Consider the following 15,465-nt stretch of genomic DNA (forward strand, 5'->3'; position numbering starts at 1 on the left):
CTGAACCTCAGTTTCTCGATCTGTCAATAGGGAGGATCCTTGCTGGCTGGTAGGCATGTAGTGTGAACTTAAGTCTAATTATTATTGTGGTTGCTGTTGGCTGATCCAGAGAAGCACACTAGAAGCCTGAAAGCATGACTTGCACTCCAATAGCAGTTTTTGTTCAAACCAGAGTATGGGGACCACCAGGGAACTGGCAAATGCAGAGTCCAAGGTCCCTCTCCAGGGGTCTGATTCAGTCTGTAGCTAGGGTCGGGTTTAGGAATCTGCATCTTAAATAAGAGCCCAGGTAATTGCCACTAGGGAAATACCACATGTAGCCCAAGGCCAGACACCCAAAGGAGCAGGTCTGCATGGAGGAAAGTGTGTGGCCATGCAGAAAAACAGGGCTGGATGCAGTTTGGAACAACTGCCCATTTATGATTCCAGGTATGGCTGCTGTGTCAGCAGTCACAGCTAGGAAAACCGGCATGCGACAGGCACCATTGTAGTCTTTGTTTTGCAGAAATAGTGAATAAATGACCTTCACCTTTGTGCTTTCCTCTTAGAGGGACAGAGTCTGGGTGACTGACCTAGGTCAGAATTTGGTTCCAACACATATGAACTGCATGGCCCTGGCCCATGGCTGACCACTGAGCATCTGTGAAATGGGAACAATGATAGCAGTATCAGGACCGGTCACATGGGGTTGTAGCTGTCACAGGAGGCTATCAGAAGTTGAGGCACTGGACAAGAATCCATTAGTAAGCCTTGGGACCCACTTATTAAGGTTTCCACATTAGAGGTAGAAGTCCCTTTGCCTTCTCAGTCACAGGAAAGCAGGGTCTGGGACAAAGGAAAAGTGTAACTCGGTAAACCCATCCCACTTGAGACCACATACATCCCGATGACATACTCTTAGGGCAAAATAAGAGGCAGATCTGGGCAGGGAGCCTGGATGTGCACCTCCAGCCCCAAATGTTTAAGGAAACTTTGTCTTAATCCATGTCTCAGTCTTAATTCTGTTTTCATTTTCCTAATTCCAACTTGGCCTCTAGGCTTCTCCTCTCTGCCCTATTCTATAGGGTGTGTGTGGGCAGGTCGGGGGAGATGCAGGGAAGAGAGCTGGCCGTCCATGGAATCCAGATGGCCAATATGGTCTTAGCCTGGTCACTGCCCACTTTGGTAATTTAGTCAGCATCACTAATGCAGACACAAGAAGTAATCCCAGGCATATCATATCTCTACTGCAAAATCATTTGTTTGGGGAATTAGTGAATTCCAAGTCCCTGTCTTTCTCAAAAATAGTATTAATTATGCTCGATTCCAGCCCTATGGAAAAAGCAAACACATATTGTCCCATCCTAACCCTAACTCCCCAGTGGCAGGGCCCACTGCTCCGTCAGCCCCCGGCCCCAGTTAAATACAAGGCAAGTATGGTCTGAAGGAGCAAGTGAATCTGCTGTCTCACTCAGTGTTGTGTGGGAACTCTCTTCTTATCTAAACACACAGCCCTGCCTTTTACTTCAGTTTTGCTCATGAGGAGGCATGCCCCACCCTGTGACCTACCCTGCGCTACCTCCCCAACCTCCTCCCACAGACCCTTAGCCCCTCCACTAGCCGGGAGTCACCTTTTGCAAAGAAAGGGAAAGTGAGAACCTCCAAATAGCCCAGAGATGGAGTCTGCTTGACAGTAGGGCTCCCTATCTCCTGGGAGATCCCTGGCTGCTTCCCGGGGGAGGGAACAGTGTGCTGAAGGAACAGCTCCTACAGACAGAGGGACCTGTCTAGTTTGGGGCAGGGAGTTCAGGCCACCAGTTCCTTCATGTCACAGGGGCTGGATCCCATTCTCTTTAGAGGTCCCCAAACCCTTAGTGGAGTTTGATCCTGTACAGTAACAATTTATTATCCATTGAGTGGATAATAATTTGAGATGGACAGAAGTGGAGCTTCAGAAAGACATGACATAGTATGTGTCCTGAAACTGCCATTACAAACAAGCACAGACTTGGTGGCTTAACACAAAAGAAATTTATCCTCTCACAGTTCTGAAGGCCAGACGTCCAAAGTCAAGGTGTGGGCAGAGCTATGCTTCCTCTGGAAGGCTCTGTGGGAGGATCCTTCCTGCCTCCTCTAGCTTCTGGCGGCTCTGGGCATTCCTGGCTCCAATCTCTGCCTCCATCTTCGCATGACCTTTTTCTCTGAGTCTCTGCTTGTTCTTTCCTCTCTTAGGACACTCTCATTGGCTTTAGAGCCTACTGTAAGCCATGATCTCATCTCGATTCTTACCTGAGTTATATCTGCAAGGACCTTATTTCCAAATAAGGTCACATTCTGAAGTTCTAGGCAGACATGGTCTTTTGGAGGGCACTACTCAACCCAATACAAGCATTAGGTAGCAAATAGCAGAGCAGGAAGTAGTAAAAAGGCTATGGGGATCTGGGGAATCTTGATCCGGTGACTTCTGTGCCTCCATTGTCCTAGCTAGTGAGGGCTCCTGAACATCTCTGAGCGCCACTGTCAGCTGGAGGGAGGCATGGTTCTTTTTTACATATGAGGAAACAGGCTTTCTCATATGTAAGTGTTGAGTGAAGAGCCAAGGTAGCCCAGTGGGCTAGAACTGGGCTAGGGCTGGGTTTTCAGAGCTGGGACTGAAAACCTGTTTGGTTTGGCACCAGAGCTTGAGGGTTTCACAGCCAGGTTGGGCTGGGTTTGAGGAACTCCAGTGCTGATAAGATCCTAAGATCTTTCCATTCTGAGGAACTTAATTTACCAATAGAAAGAAAATGTGTTAATTGTCTTAATTTTCATGTTCCTTCACTCCCTCATATGTAGATTTTGGAATGTGACTGCTTCCTTGAAATCGCTTGAAAAAGTGAGGTCAAAGAGAACAAAGATTGATTCAATTATTTGTAGGAATTAGTCTGGACTTGGAAAGTAAGGCAGGGATACCCAACTGGACATAGCCTCGCCCTGGCTTTCTGTGTGGATTTTGTACCCTGGGGAAGCTATCTTGGATTCCTGCTCCTTCGTACATTGATCAAGAACACCAGTGCAGCTCTGGGGAAATTTTTCAGAGGTGTAAAGAGGAGTGGAAAGCAATTTTCTTTTTCTGCCAACTATGAAGTCCCAAGGATGGATGGAGAATGTCTTGTTAGGAAGTTTCTAATACCTTGGACCATGCCTGCATAAATTTATTTATTTAATGATTCTCTACTGTGTATTGTTCAGAACTAAGCTGTAAGCTTCCTAGGGCAGTGAGGGCACCACTTTGCTTATAGCTGCCCAGCAGGGCTTAGAACCTGATACACACCAGGCCTCCATAGAGTTGCTGAGAGAACAGACTCATCCTTGGTCACAAAACGTCAAAAGAACGGCTCCAGATGTAGGGCAGGGGAGGAAAGAATTTCTTGGGTTTCAGTTTCATTTGTAGATGGTAGGGCCACGGCTTACAGTGGACAAATTTAAAGGTGGTTGGGTGCCCCACTTTTCCCCAGCCTGTAATCCGGTGCCAATTCAAATGCCAGGGGAGAGTACAGTTCACTTGCTCTTTGATCTCTGGTGTATTTGCATCCTCTGGTTCCTAAACTAAGGTAGGAAGTTTAGGGTGTGGGCCTAAGCTTACTTAATGGAGAAAGCTCGTTCCCATCACATGCCCAAGGAAGGCCAATAGCCCCAGAAATGAGGGCGCCCGCCCTCTGTGAGCCAACAAGCTACCGGGTGGTTATTATTACCCTTATTTTCTTAGAAGGCGCCTGGGGCTCAGAGAGGCCAAGCGACTTGTTCAAGGTCACACAGCTTAGCAGACTGAGCATGGATGGGGACTCGGGTCTCCGGAGCCCAGTTCCAGCGGCTTTTTAAAGGCACCTGCTACATTCCTAATGTGTCGCTCAGGAATAAAGCAGATTTGACGCCTGGCTTTTACCTAAAACAATGCTCCACGCAAATCTGTCGGAACAAAAGCAACCAGAAATCCGCCCCGCGTTTTCCGTCCCTCCAGCTCTGCTGGCCAATCCACTCAGCTGGCCGCGGAGGGGAGGGACCGGGTGATCCCAGGTGATCGACAGACCAGGAGAGGCGTGCCCTCGGCGGGGGTAAATCGAGATTGGGGACCCGAAACAATCACGGGCCTGGAAGCAGCAGTTCGAGCCAATCAGAGGGGGGAGGGCGGGCCCTACTGGCCCCGCTGTCGCGAGATGAAGCCACCCCGCCCATTTGAGCCTCGTCCCGGTGTCCGTCAGCGGTTAGCGAGGCTGCGCTCGCCTGGATCCGTCCGCGGGGCTGAGAGCCTGTGCGCGAGAATCCTGTGCGCGAGAAGCTTGTGCGCGAGAATCCTGGGCGCGAGGCCGCGCCAGTGCCGGCGCAGATCCATCCGCGGTCCGCCCGCACGCCGCGCCCCGCGTGTCCCTCCACTGCCGCTCCCGAGGCGCCAGTCCACCCGCCCGCGGCCTCCGTCCTAGTAACTGCCGGCCAGCACAAGCGCGGCGGCGGAGGCATGGCCTGGGCAGCTCCGTCGGGGGGTGGCCCGCAGTGACAGACCCTGCGGCGTGGGGGAAGATGGGGGCGGCCGCCTCCCGGGCGACGAAGAAGACGACGAGGAGGAGCAGCCGCCGCCGCGCATCGGCCACCGCTGGGGACGGGCGCGGGCCTAGAGCCCGCCCGTGAGCGGGGGGCCCGAGGTCGCTCGCCGCCCCCGGCCGCCCCGGGCCCCCCAAGCGCCTCGCGCGCGCCCACCCGCCCGTCCCTGGCGGGGGTCTCGCCCGCGCTGCGCGCCCCCGGCCCAGCCTGCGGCGCCCTTCTTCCGTCGCCCGGCCCCGCCGCGCCCCCCGCTCGCACCCGCTGTGCCCCGCGCCCCCGGCCGGCGGCCTCTGGCCCCGGTCGGCGGCGTGGCACGGGCGGCAGCATGGTGGAGAAGCGCTGCCCGCTGCAGAGGGACGGAGTGTACCGTTGGTTCTCGGAGCTGCCGTCGCCACAGCGCGTAGAGTTCCTGTGCGGCCTGCTGGATCTGTGCATCCCTCTCGAGTTGCGCTTCCTCGGCTCGTGCCTCGAGGACCTGGCGCGCAAGGACTACCACTCGCTGCGCGACTCGGAGATCAAGGCCAACAATCCTGCGGACCTGGGCAGCCTCACAAACCTAACAGACGAGGTGGTGCGCAGCAAGCTGCTGGTGTCGCTGGCGCTGCTGGGCTCGGAGCAGCGGGAGGCGGCTGGCGTGCTCTACCGCACACTCACGCACATCGACTCCATCATCCACAACTACGGGCTTCAGCTCAACGAGGGCCGCACGGGCGATGAGTTCCTGCTGCTATTCACCATGGCCTCCAACCACCCGGCCTTCAGCTTCCACCAGAAGCAGGTGCTGCGCCAGGAGCTCACGCAGATTCAGAGCAGCCTAAGCGGCTGTGGCGGGGGCCACGGGGGCAAGAGCGCACTGCCCACCTGCCCGTCTTGCCACAAGGTGAGTGCCCACTCTGGGGGCGGGTCCGGCGCGCCCACCCGCACCCGAAGCCTCCAGTCCGCTCCCCCCAAAACCCGCACACACCCAAGCCTTCACCCCGGATCTCAAAATTTCACTAGCTCCCCAAGCTTTCACTTGGGGTCCCAAATGCCCACCCGCCTCTTAAGCCTCCATTCCAAACCCCCACCCCGAGCCACCTCACAACCCCAACCGCTTACCTCAAGCTTCCACTCCACATTTGTGTCCCAAGCTTCCACCATGTATTCCTACCCTTTCCCAAAGTCCCTGTCCCCATCGCGACCCACAGACCCCGCACCCCAAACCAGTCTGGCATCTCACGCCCTTGGGGCTGTTGCGTCCGTCTCACCGGGGTCAGTCACGGGCTGTCAGGGAGGGCCGCGCTCCTGGCTCCCCTAGACCAACAGATAGCCCCAGTCAGAGGTCGGAGTTCCCATGCGGTTCTTTCAGGCCTTTGTCTCCTTAATCGGTATCTTGGGCGACAGATAACAGTTACACTTGGTGTTGCCTTGGTTTCTCCTAATCTGTTGTTTGTTAGTAGAAAAGGAAGCCATTGTGAGATGGAGATGAAAAGGCAGTAGAACGTGCTCAGACATTCGCGGTCTTGTGCGGCACTCCAGACCTGGTGTCTCTTTCCCCTAAGTGGGCAGGTGTCGTGCCTGGAGAGGTGGCGGGGGGATGAGGAGGGTTGTAGCGCAGCGTGTGCACGGGTGTGTGAGCACACGTACACGTGTAATTGTAAGTGCATGCATGCGTGTGTATACCTACTGATGAATGTGTATGAGTGTATTGATATGTGTGTATGTATTTATGCATATCTGTGTTTCTGTTTAACAGACAGTGGCATGTGAAACAGTTATTTCTGGAGGCCTTCCTTTGTGGGTGTTGACGGTGTCAGTCTCCTAAGGAATGCTAGGTTAAGTTAAAGATCTCCAGTCTCCAAATTAAACAGTAAGGGCATCATGGTCATCCACTTAGAAATGTGAACTTTTGTCTAAATGTTTCAAGACCATGTAAACAAAGTGGGGTTCAAACTTACTTTAAATGGTTCTTTGGGACCCAATGCCCAAAATGTGCTCTGAGAAAAAAGATTTTTCTTTCACCAAGTGTGTCGTATTTAAGGTGTCACACTGACTTGGGGAACAAGAGATTACAGTCAGGACCAGTAGTGCTGAGTATCTTTCTTTGACAGTGCCTAAGCTCCGTTAAGTTTAATGTTTGATATTCTCTGGTTTGTTGCTGGTGGTTTTAAGCTATCTTTCAACCCTGGATTGTGGCTTTTCTTTAATGTCTTCCTCTAAGAAGTGTTTGTGGTCCCTGCATTGGTTATAATGTGTTTGTGTGTGTGTGTGTGTGTGTGTGTGTGTGTGTGTGTGTGAGACATTGACCTCTGAGACTGTGGTTTTCTTTTTAAGAGTGTTCAGATCCCACCCATCTTGTGTACTGAGCAAAAAAAATGTTACCCCAACTACAGCAAAGAGAAAGCCAGGTCCCAGGGAATGTAGGGAGCTCAGTAAGCTTTAGAGTGCCAGTGGAGTGTCACCTGTTTATGGGATTTCAGTCCCCTAAGGTCAGCTTCATGTGCTGTTAGTCTTTAGGTTAAATGCCACACATGGGTAACGTCCACGGCTGTAATTCCAGTTTATTCAGCTCTTGAGGGGGGTCTTTTGTATGTTCAGATTCGTTGCTTTATTAAAAGCAGAAGATAGTGGTCATTATTTTGGTGGGGCAGTAAGCTAAAAGCCAGGGGGGAAAATATCATAGAGGCTTTCTGTCAAGTCAGAAATCCCTTCGATGTGATGAAGGGGCCGATCCATCCATCCTCCCACTCCTCTACCCAAATGGTTAATTCAGCCAACTTAAGTGACCTTGGCTAGAGCCCTCCATCCTCCAGTGTTCTCTGTTGGAGGACAAACTACCTGCCTCAAGGACTTGTTTGGAGGGTCACATGAGGTCACGTGTGAAGTGCCCAGCAGATGTGCAGTGAGGGCTTCCTTGTGTCTCTCTGACTTTTTACAGAGGAATGCTGACTTGAGCAAGGCATGCTGTTACAGAGTGAAATGTTTATGTCTCGGGGTGTTCATGTTTTCTAAATTGATTTTTGGATACTTAGAACCAACAGTGTTTTTGCTCATCCTTGGAAAATTGGAGAATTCTGCCTAACTTTAATAACCAGGTTATAATGAGTAACCTTGGGATTGTTTCTTCCTTATTTCCAAACAACTGTGATATCTAGTTTTCCCTACATCCCCTACGTCACTGCTGAACTAAGTTGATTTAACTTTCTGTTCCTTTGCTGATTTAAAGTCAAGGCCTGACATTGATAAACTTTTCTGTTGCTCGGAGCTAGCAACTCAAAGCTAGCCCGAGCTAGCCCTTGAGCATTTTGCTGCCTTAGTTTCTCTAAATCTAATACTTAATGTAAACCTGAGAAAGCAGCCCCATTAAAGCTGTTTGTATTTTTTTTGTAAGCTGTTGAGTTTTGTTTTAAACTCTGAACCTAGAGACTGTTTATCTTTTAGAGATAAAGATGTTTACTGCTTCATTCTTTAACTTATTTAAAATGTCACTTAATTTAATTATATTTACTGCTGTTGGCACTATTTACATTTGTTTCTCCAAACCCTTACTATGTTATTATAATATTCTTATTGCTCTGAGGGCTTGCAAAAGAAGTTTAAAAGTGTGAGGAATGTAAAACAGATTTTTTACTTTTCAGAAAGAGAAGTATTCAGAGTGGTAGAGCTGGTAGTAGATTGCAGCTGCTTTACTGTGCTCGGCGGCTGACAGGTTCTGCAGGTATGCTGTTCCCTAAGGCACAATGGCAGTAGTGATAATGGTTGGTTTGGACTTAACACTACTTCTTTCTTTCCTCTTTATGTAAATATACAACCGTAGTTTGGGGAGAAATTTAAGTTTATCCTTTGTAGTCTTTTCTCTATGTAAGTGATAATGTGCTATGGCCATATATGCTTAGTTTTTTAAATAACAGCTTTATTGAGACTTAACCCGTATATCATAAAATTATGCCTTTAAAGTATGCAATTCATTGGCTTTCGTCCATTTGGAGAATTGTGCTCTCCCACCTTTGTGTTTTAGAATCCTCATGGTAGGGATCATCCTGGAACTACTTGATGAGATTGATTTCTTTAAAGGGCATGTTGAAATAGTGATTTTAAAGTGTTCAGTGGAGGAATTTGGTGGGTGGTTGTCTTCCTTTGGCTTTCTTACCCTTTGTCCAGCCATGCCCCTCTCTTTGTTGCTTGTACAGTCTTCCAGAGAGTCTCTGTGTATTAACAAACAGATAACTGCCATGTTACTCCCTACACGGTCTGTGGGTTTCTCTTGGAAGTCTTTCCTGATGAGCGTTCCCGATCAGTGTGTAGAGCTTCTTCATTCTAGGTTATGTGTTATTTAATCAGTCTGTATTGGTGGACATTTTGTTTCTACCTTACCATTACAGACAACTCAGTGTCTTTGACATATTACATTTGTGTCATCTATTGGGTTGGCCAAAAAGTCTGTAACATTTTTTTTCTGTACAATGGCCCTAGTAGTGCTCAGTTATCTTTAAGTTTATTTGAAACAATAATGTTAGATTGTATTGTGACAGTTGTCATATCTGCATGCATTTGAAAATAAACATCAGAATTGGTGAGTTTTTGTGCAGCCATCTTAATATTGAAGATGGAAGGAAATGCAACATTTTCGGTGTATTATGCTTTATAATTTCAAGAAAGCTAAAAATGCAACTGAAACAAAAGAAAAGATTTGTGTAGTGTATGGAGAAGGTGCTGTGACTGATCAAATGTGTCAAAAGTGGTTTGCGAAGGTTCTTGGTACCATTGACATTTTGGCCAAACAATTCTTTGCTGTGGGCTGCCTATGCATTGGAAGATGTTAGCAGCACCCCTGGCTTCTACCCACTAGAAGCCAATAGCAGAAGATAACTGACATACTCAAAATACCCAAATCCATAAAGTTATTGGTGAAAATGAAAAATGTCTTTTATTTTGTGGAAAAAACTAAATGGAATTTTTGGCCAGCCCAATACGTATGACAAGCAGTATGCATAGCCTTTCACATTTTAGGAAGTGTACCTATAGAATAGAAACCGGGAAGTGGGATTGATGGTTCTGTACCTCTGTGGTTACTTTAGATCCACCTTTCAGAATCCCCATAGGAGTGTGTGAGTGTGTGTTTGTGTACCTTCAACCAGTATGAAGAGTTAGCTCCCCTCATCCCCTTCCCTAGATCTCTGCCATTTGGTTAGGTGAGAAACACATCTCAGTGTAGTGTGATGTTATTTTGCAGTCCTTTTCTGAGCGAGGTTGAATATTTTTTCAAGTGAACCTTTATTTTTGGCAAGCTCTCCATATCCTTTGCCCAGGTCTGTTGGGTTGCTGATCTTTATTGTTTTTTTAGGAGCTCTTTTAAGTTTCAAGGAAATTGTTCTTTTGTCTTTAGAATTTGCAAATATTTATTTTCCAGGTTTTTTTTCCTTTGTCTTTGGACTTCTGCCATGTAGTTTTTTTGTTTTTTTTTTTAAATTTATCAACCTTGTATGGCTTCTGAGTTTCGTGTCATAATCAGAAATGCATTGTACGTTATGCACTGTACATGTATTATGCATATGCATGTACATCACACGGACATTCCCTGTGGCTTCTTCTGGTTCAGAACTTGTGTGGTTTCTTATTTTACTTTTAACAGATTCATCTGGAATTTATTATGGTGTAAGGTAGAAAGCTAGTTTTATGTTTTCCAGATGACAACCCAGTTGCCCCAGTGCCATTTGTTGCATAATCCATCTTTTCCCTCTAAGATTTGAAATATCTCTTATAGTTTTCTGCATTTCCCATATATATATTTAGGTTTACTTCTGGACTATAGTTGGTTTCCTTGATGTTTTTATCTGATGACTTTGTCAGTTTCATCGGCTTCTTTTCAATCCTTATCTTTTAAAAAATCTCTTATTTGTTCTTTGGGTTCCCTACACAGTGGAATTCCTAGGAGAGAGGTTTTTTTTTTTTTTTTTTTTTTTTAATATCTATGGCTCCTGAGGTGCCTCCCCCAGATTCTGGCTTAAAGGAGTCTGGGCGTGGCCTGGGCAGCCCACTGAGAGCCTTCCTTAGGCTTCCGATTAGGCACCACTGATTTTCCTCCTGCTCCTCTGAGTATTTGCAGCTGCTTTCCTATCCTTTTGATAGTGTTTCTCTCCTTTCCATCTTTCCCTTCTCTTTTTACCTTATAATTCATGACATTTTCAGCTGTGATTTTGCCACTCACACTGATGAATCTAAAACCTGATGTCCAATTAGACCTGAGCTCCAGCTTGGAGTTTCCAGGGAGCTCAGTTTGTCCAAAGGTAAGTTTCTCTGTTCCCACCTTGCCCTTGCCCTCTGTTACCACTCTGCCCTTGTCCCCATTCCCCCTAGTGAGAAGCCCATGCCTTCCATACATGGTTTGCCTGCCTTCATATCCCTCCAACCAGCTTGTTTCCAAGTCCTCACCATCCTATAGATTTGTTTTCCATCAGCACGGTCACAGCCCATGTTCTCCCTGTGTGTCTGTCTGTCCCTCTCACTCCCTCTCCTCCAACCTGTCCCCACCACACTTGGCATGATGGTCACACATATGGCACACTTCGGTGTAGGCAGACTTAGATTTGGGGCGAATTGCCAGGGAGCCAGGGAATAGATAAAATTAGTCTTCAGGGAACAAGCACCACCCTAGCCTCATGTAACTCCACTCGCTCCTGAGTCAAAAGCGCATGCTGGAATGTGAGTGACGGTCTTCTAGAATTTAGCTGCTGTCATTGTTTAAAGTCAACAAGAGAAAACTTAATAGCTGCTCTATTTTTTAATAATTAAATTTACTCTGACCTGGAGTAAATTTCTGATTTACTCAGAAATTTACAGCTTCTGACCTGGACCTGGGTGTAGTAGACCATAACGCCTGTAGTGTCCTTGACCTAGATATAATCCGCTATAACAGCTAGTCTCCCTGGCCCCACTCTTAGCTTCCAGCAACAGTTCCAATGGTGCCACTGGAATGGCCTTGGTAAGATGCCTATAGGATTCTTACTCTCTGGTGTGCAGTTCTTGCCATGGTGTCCTGTGGTTTTGTGACCTATCCATTGCCTACCGATCCTCATCTCTGTCGGTACTTGCAGTACCTTGTATTCACTGTGTTTTCTCTTTCCACTGACCCTTTGCAGATGGTGTCTCAGGTGGGATTACCTGGTGCCTACCGGGGGCCCTTTAGCCCTGACTTCTTGGCTCCTACATACTAAACTTGTTTCCTCCTTCTGTCCTAGAACTTAGCATACTGTGTTATAATAGGCTTCTTTAAATTTCCACCACCAGACTTCGACTTCCTGGAGGGCAGAGGTTGTCTTTCTCTTTCAGTCCCAGAGCCCACAGTCCTTGCCACCACTGTGTCCTGAGAACCTGTGGAAATCTGGTGGGAAGGAGGTGCTGGGTGTTTCTGTGAAAGGCCATCTTAGCGAAAACATTTTTTTTCTTAGTGCTTTTTTTCTCTGGCCCTGTTGGTAATAATAGTACCTGTTATCAACTCAGGCTCTTCGACTTAGTTGCCTGTATCTAACGGCCATTTCTCTTATGAATTTCATAGCTGTAGATGCTAATGAATTTTAACATTGGCATTCTACTTTCTTATTTTTCAAGCTGGCACACAAAAGTTTTCATTGGGAGAAATTCTCTGAACATGGTAGTTTGGCTTTACATTACCCTATGACAAAACCAAGTTTAATGGACAAAGAACACAGAGAGCTCGGGAAGGGTACATCACCTGATGCTCCAGTTGACTGTCTGCCTTGTTATCCATGTAGGATAGGAGTGGTGTTTGTAGTTCTGAAAGTAAGACTGTTTTGAATTTATTCCTTTAATGTTTCAAAATTGTAAATCTTGGTAAGCCTAGATATTTTAGTTTGCTATAGAATGGCAATAAATTAACTGAATGACTGTTAATTATCCTAATTAAAGTTTAATTTACATTTTTTGCACTTTAAATAGTGACACCAGATTAATTTCAAGAAGGGCGTAGTATAGAGCCATCTCCTAATTATTTGGGACCTACACATAAAAGCTTCAGGAGATTTACTAGGAAGAAATTATTATATCCTTGGGTTTCTTACTGATTCACAGTCAGTTAATTAAAACATGTATATATAGGAGCTACTTCTTGAAATATTAAAGTCTCGACCAGAAAAAATACCTGAAGAAGGAAGAGAATTAATCTGTGGGGAAGAAGAACAATCCCTTTCCCGCTTTTGGGCATTTTAATAAAATATAAAAGCCTGGGAATAACACTAACAACCTAGCTGTAACGAAGTTAATAACAGTGACAAGATACTTTGAATGCACCAGTATTGAAGGTGTGTGGGAAGCACTTTGTGGTACATGCACTCTGCCTAGACACAGTTCAATTTCAGAATGCTGTTCTGTATTGATGTGCTACCTCGGTAGGCTGGATTCTTTCGACTCCAGCATCCTGACAGTTTTCTTGTATGGGTACTGTTGCAACGTATGGAATATCTGAGAACATTTGGTTCTGTGGGATTTTTTTTCTTTATTTTGAAGTCTAGGTATGAAGCTCATGAGCCAGTGTTCTATTAATATTTGTTTTGGGAGGCTGATTTACCAGTGAAAATTATTTTTGTCTTTTAGAATTATTAATAAAGAGATGAAGTAGAAAAACAGGTAGTCATAAAGAGGGAATGATGTCAATGATAGATAACATTGTAAATATTTTCTATGTATAAGGCACTGTTCTAAGTGTCTTGAATGTATTTATTCAATCCTCATAATAACTCAGTGAGTTAGGTTCTATTTTTGTCCCCATTTTAGCGGTGGGAAAACAGACAGAAAGGTTAAGTGTAAGTAATTTGCCAATGGTGACATTTCTAAGTGGCTATTTTTATTATGTAAAGCCAAAATTATGTTTAAAAATATTTTTCTATGTTGTCAAAAGTGAGGAGAAACCTAAAGAATATGAAATGAGAAGAAAAAGGGAGACCTAAATTCTGTGTAACTTGTAGAAGTAGGAAGTTGACGTCATTCACAGCTTTTGTTCACACTGCCAGTGCCCAGCCACCACTGGGCCTGCTGCTGATTGCCTTTGGAATCTACTGTTTTTATAACATAATTCCTCTCTCCACTACCTCCACTCCCAATTATTAATTTTTATTCATTCATGTGAATAAATGTGAACGTTTATTCACATTTATTCACATTCTCATGTGAACGTTTTATGAGATTCACATACAAGGTCAGTCTGGAAAAGGTCCAGCCATTGTTAATATAATGAAAATGGTTTGTACCACATCCAAGTAACCTGGCAGCCAAGGAGAGTGGATTGGAATGTGTGTGTGTGAACAACAATGACTTAACTGTACTAGTCTGTGGGGGCAGTAGATGCTGTTGGGTGAGCACATATACTGTATGGCCATTACATTCAAAATGACTGACCAAGTATAGTAACGGATCTGCATCAAATTTTGCATTAAGCTTGAATATTCTTCCACAGAAACTATTCAGATGACTCAGAAGGCCACAGCTACGGGCAACTGGTGATTGGCAGCTTCACCACAACAATGTGCCTGCTCATGCATCACGTCTTATGCAGGATTTTCGGGCTTAACATCAAATCGCCCAGGTGACTCAGCTCCCCTGCAGCCCAGATTTGGCTCCCTGCAACTTTTGGCTTTTCCCAAAACTCAAGTCACCTTTGAAAGGAAAGAGAGTTCAGATCATCAATGAGATTTTAGAAAATGTGACAGGGCAGCCGATGGCGACTGGGAGAAGTGTGTGAGGTTCCAGGGGGCCTACTTTGAAGGGGACTGAGGCATCATTGTCTTGTGTACAATGTTTCTTGGATCTTCTTCAATAAATGTCTCTCTTTTTATTTTCTTTTCTGTTTTTTTTTAAAATATTTTATTTATTTATCTTTAGACGGGAAGGGAAGGAGAGAGGGAGAGAAACATCAATGTATGGTTGCCTCTCATGTGTCCCCTGCTGGGAACTGGCCTGCAACCCAGGCATGTGCCCTGACTGGGAATTGAACCACGATACTCTGGTTCACAGGCCCGCGCTCAATCCACTGAGCTACACCAGCCAGGGCTTAAAGGGTCTTTTCATTTTTTTTCTTCTACATGTCACAAATTTGAGGCCCTGGCTGGTGTGGCTCAGTAGATTGAGTGCTGGCTTGTGAACCAAAAGGTTGCTGGTTCAATTTCCAGTCAGGGGACATGCCCGGATCGCAGGCCAGGTCTCCAGTTGGGGGGAGCGAGAGACATCTGATTGATGTTTCTCTCACACATTGATGTTCTTTCCCCCTCTTTCTCCCTCTCTTCCCCTTTCTCTAAAAATAAGTAAATAAAATCTTTTAAAAAACAATTTAAAAAAGAAGTTGAGATCGTGTCTTCTGACCACAGTTTGTTCTGCTGTTCTGCTATATCTAACATGCTGGTTTTCTTTGGCTGGTTTCAGGATTGTCTCTGTGTCTCGGTATTGGAGCAGCTTGACTATGATGTGTTCAAGTGTTATTTTCTTTTCAATGGTTGTTGAATGTATTAGGGTGACACTGGTCCACAAAACCACATAGGTCTCAGGTGCACAGTTCTCAGTGCGCGGCCTGTTTCCTTCTGCGACTCTGGTTGTAAGTATATTAAACCTTCTGATACTCCACGGGCCCTGGAAGCTTTGTTCATTTTTTTCCCCTCATGTATTTCTTTGTTTTTTAGATTGGACAGTTTCTGTCAATCTGTACTGGTTCTCACTGTCTTCTGTTAATTGCAAACTACTATCAAGCTCATCCAGTGGATTTTTTAGTTTAGGAATAGTATTTTTCATTTTAGAATTTCCATTTGTAAAAATGTTTATTATTTTAGGTAGTTTTAGGTTTACACAGATTAAACATTAAAATCATCCAGTGTCCACAATTTACATTAGAGTTTACTCTTGGTGTTGTACATTCTATAGTTTTGG

The 15,465-nt window shown here is 45.8% G+C and overlaps 1 protein-coding gene across 3 annotated transcripts in view; it reads left to right on the forward strand.

The window, feature by feature from the left end:
- The first annotated feature begins 4,208 nt into the window (after nucleotides 1-4,208).
- Nucleotides 4,209-15,465, forward strand: part of ZCCHC14 (zinc finger CCHC-type containing 14) — a 57,389-nt gene continuing 46,132 nt past the window's right edge. For all 3 annotated transcript variants that reach the window (XM_037142370.2, XM_037142371.2, XM_053666705.1), the window contains exon 1: nucleotides 4,209-5,437. In XM_037142370.2, the coding sequence (XP_036998265.2) occupies nucleotides 4,883-5,437 (555 nt within the window). In that variant the 5' untranslated portion in view covers nucleotides 4,209-4,882. The remainder of the gene's footprint in view (nucleotides 5,438-15,465) is intronic.

This window comes from Artibeus jamaicensis, unplaced genomic scaffold, assembly GCF_021234435.1.
Source record: "Artibeus jamaicensis isolate MK-2021 breed Jamaican fruit bat unplaced genomic scaffold, CSHL_Jam_final contig_464, whole genome shotgun sequence".
In the NCBI taxonomy this organism is placed as follows: Eukaryota; Metazoa; Chordata; class Mammalia; order Chiroptera; family Phyllostomidae; genus Artibeus; species Artibeus jamaicensis.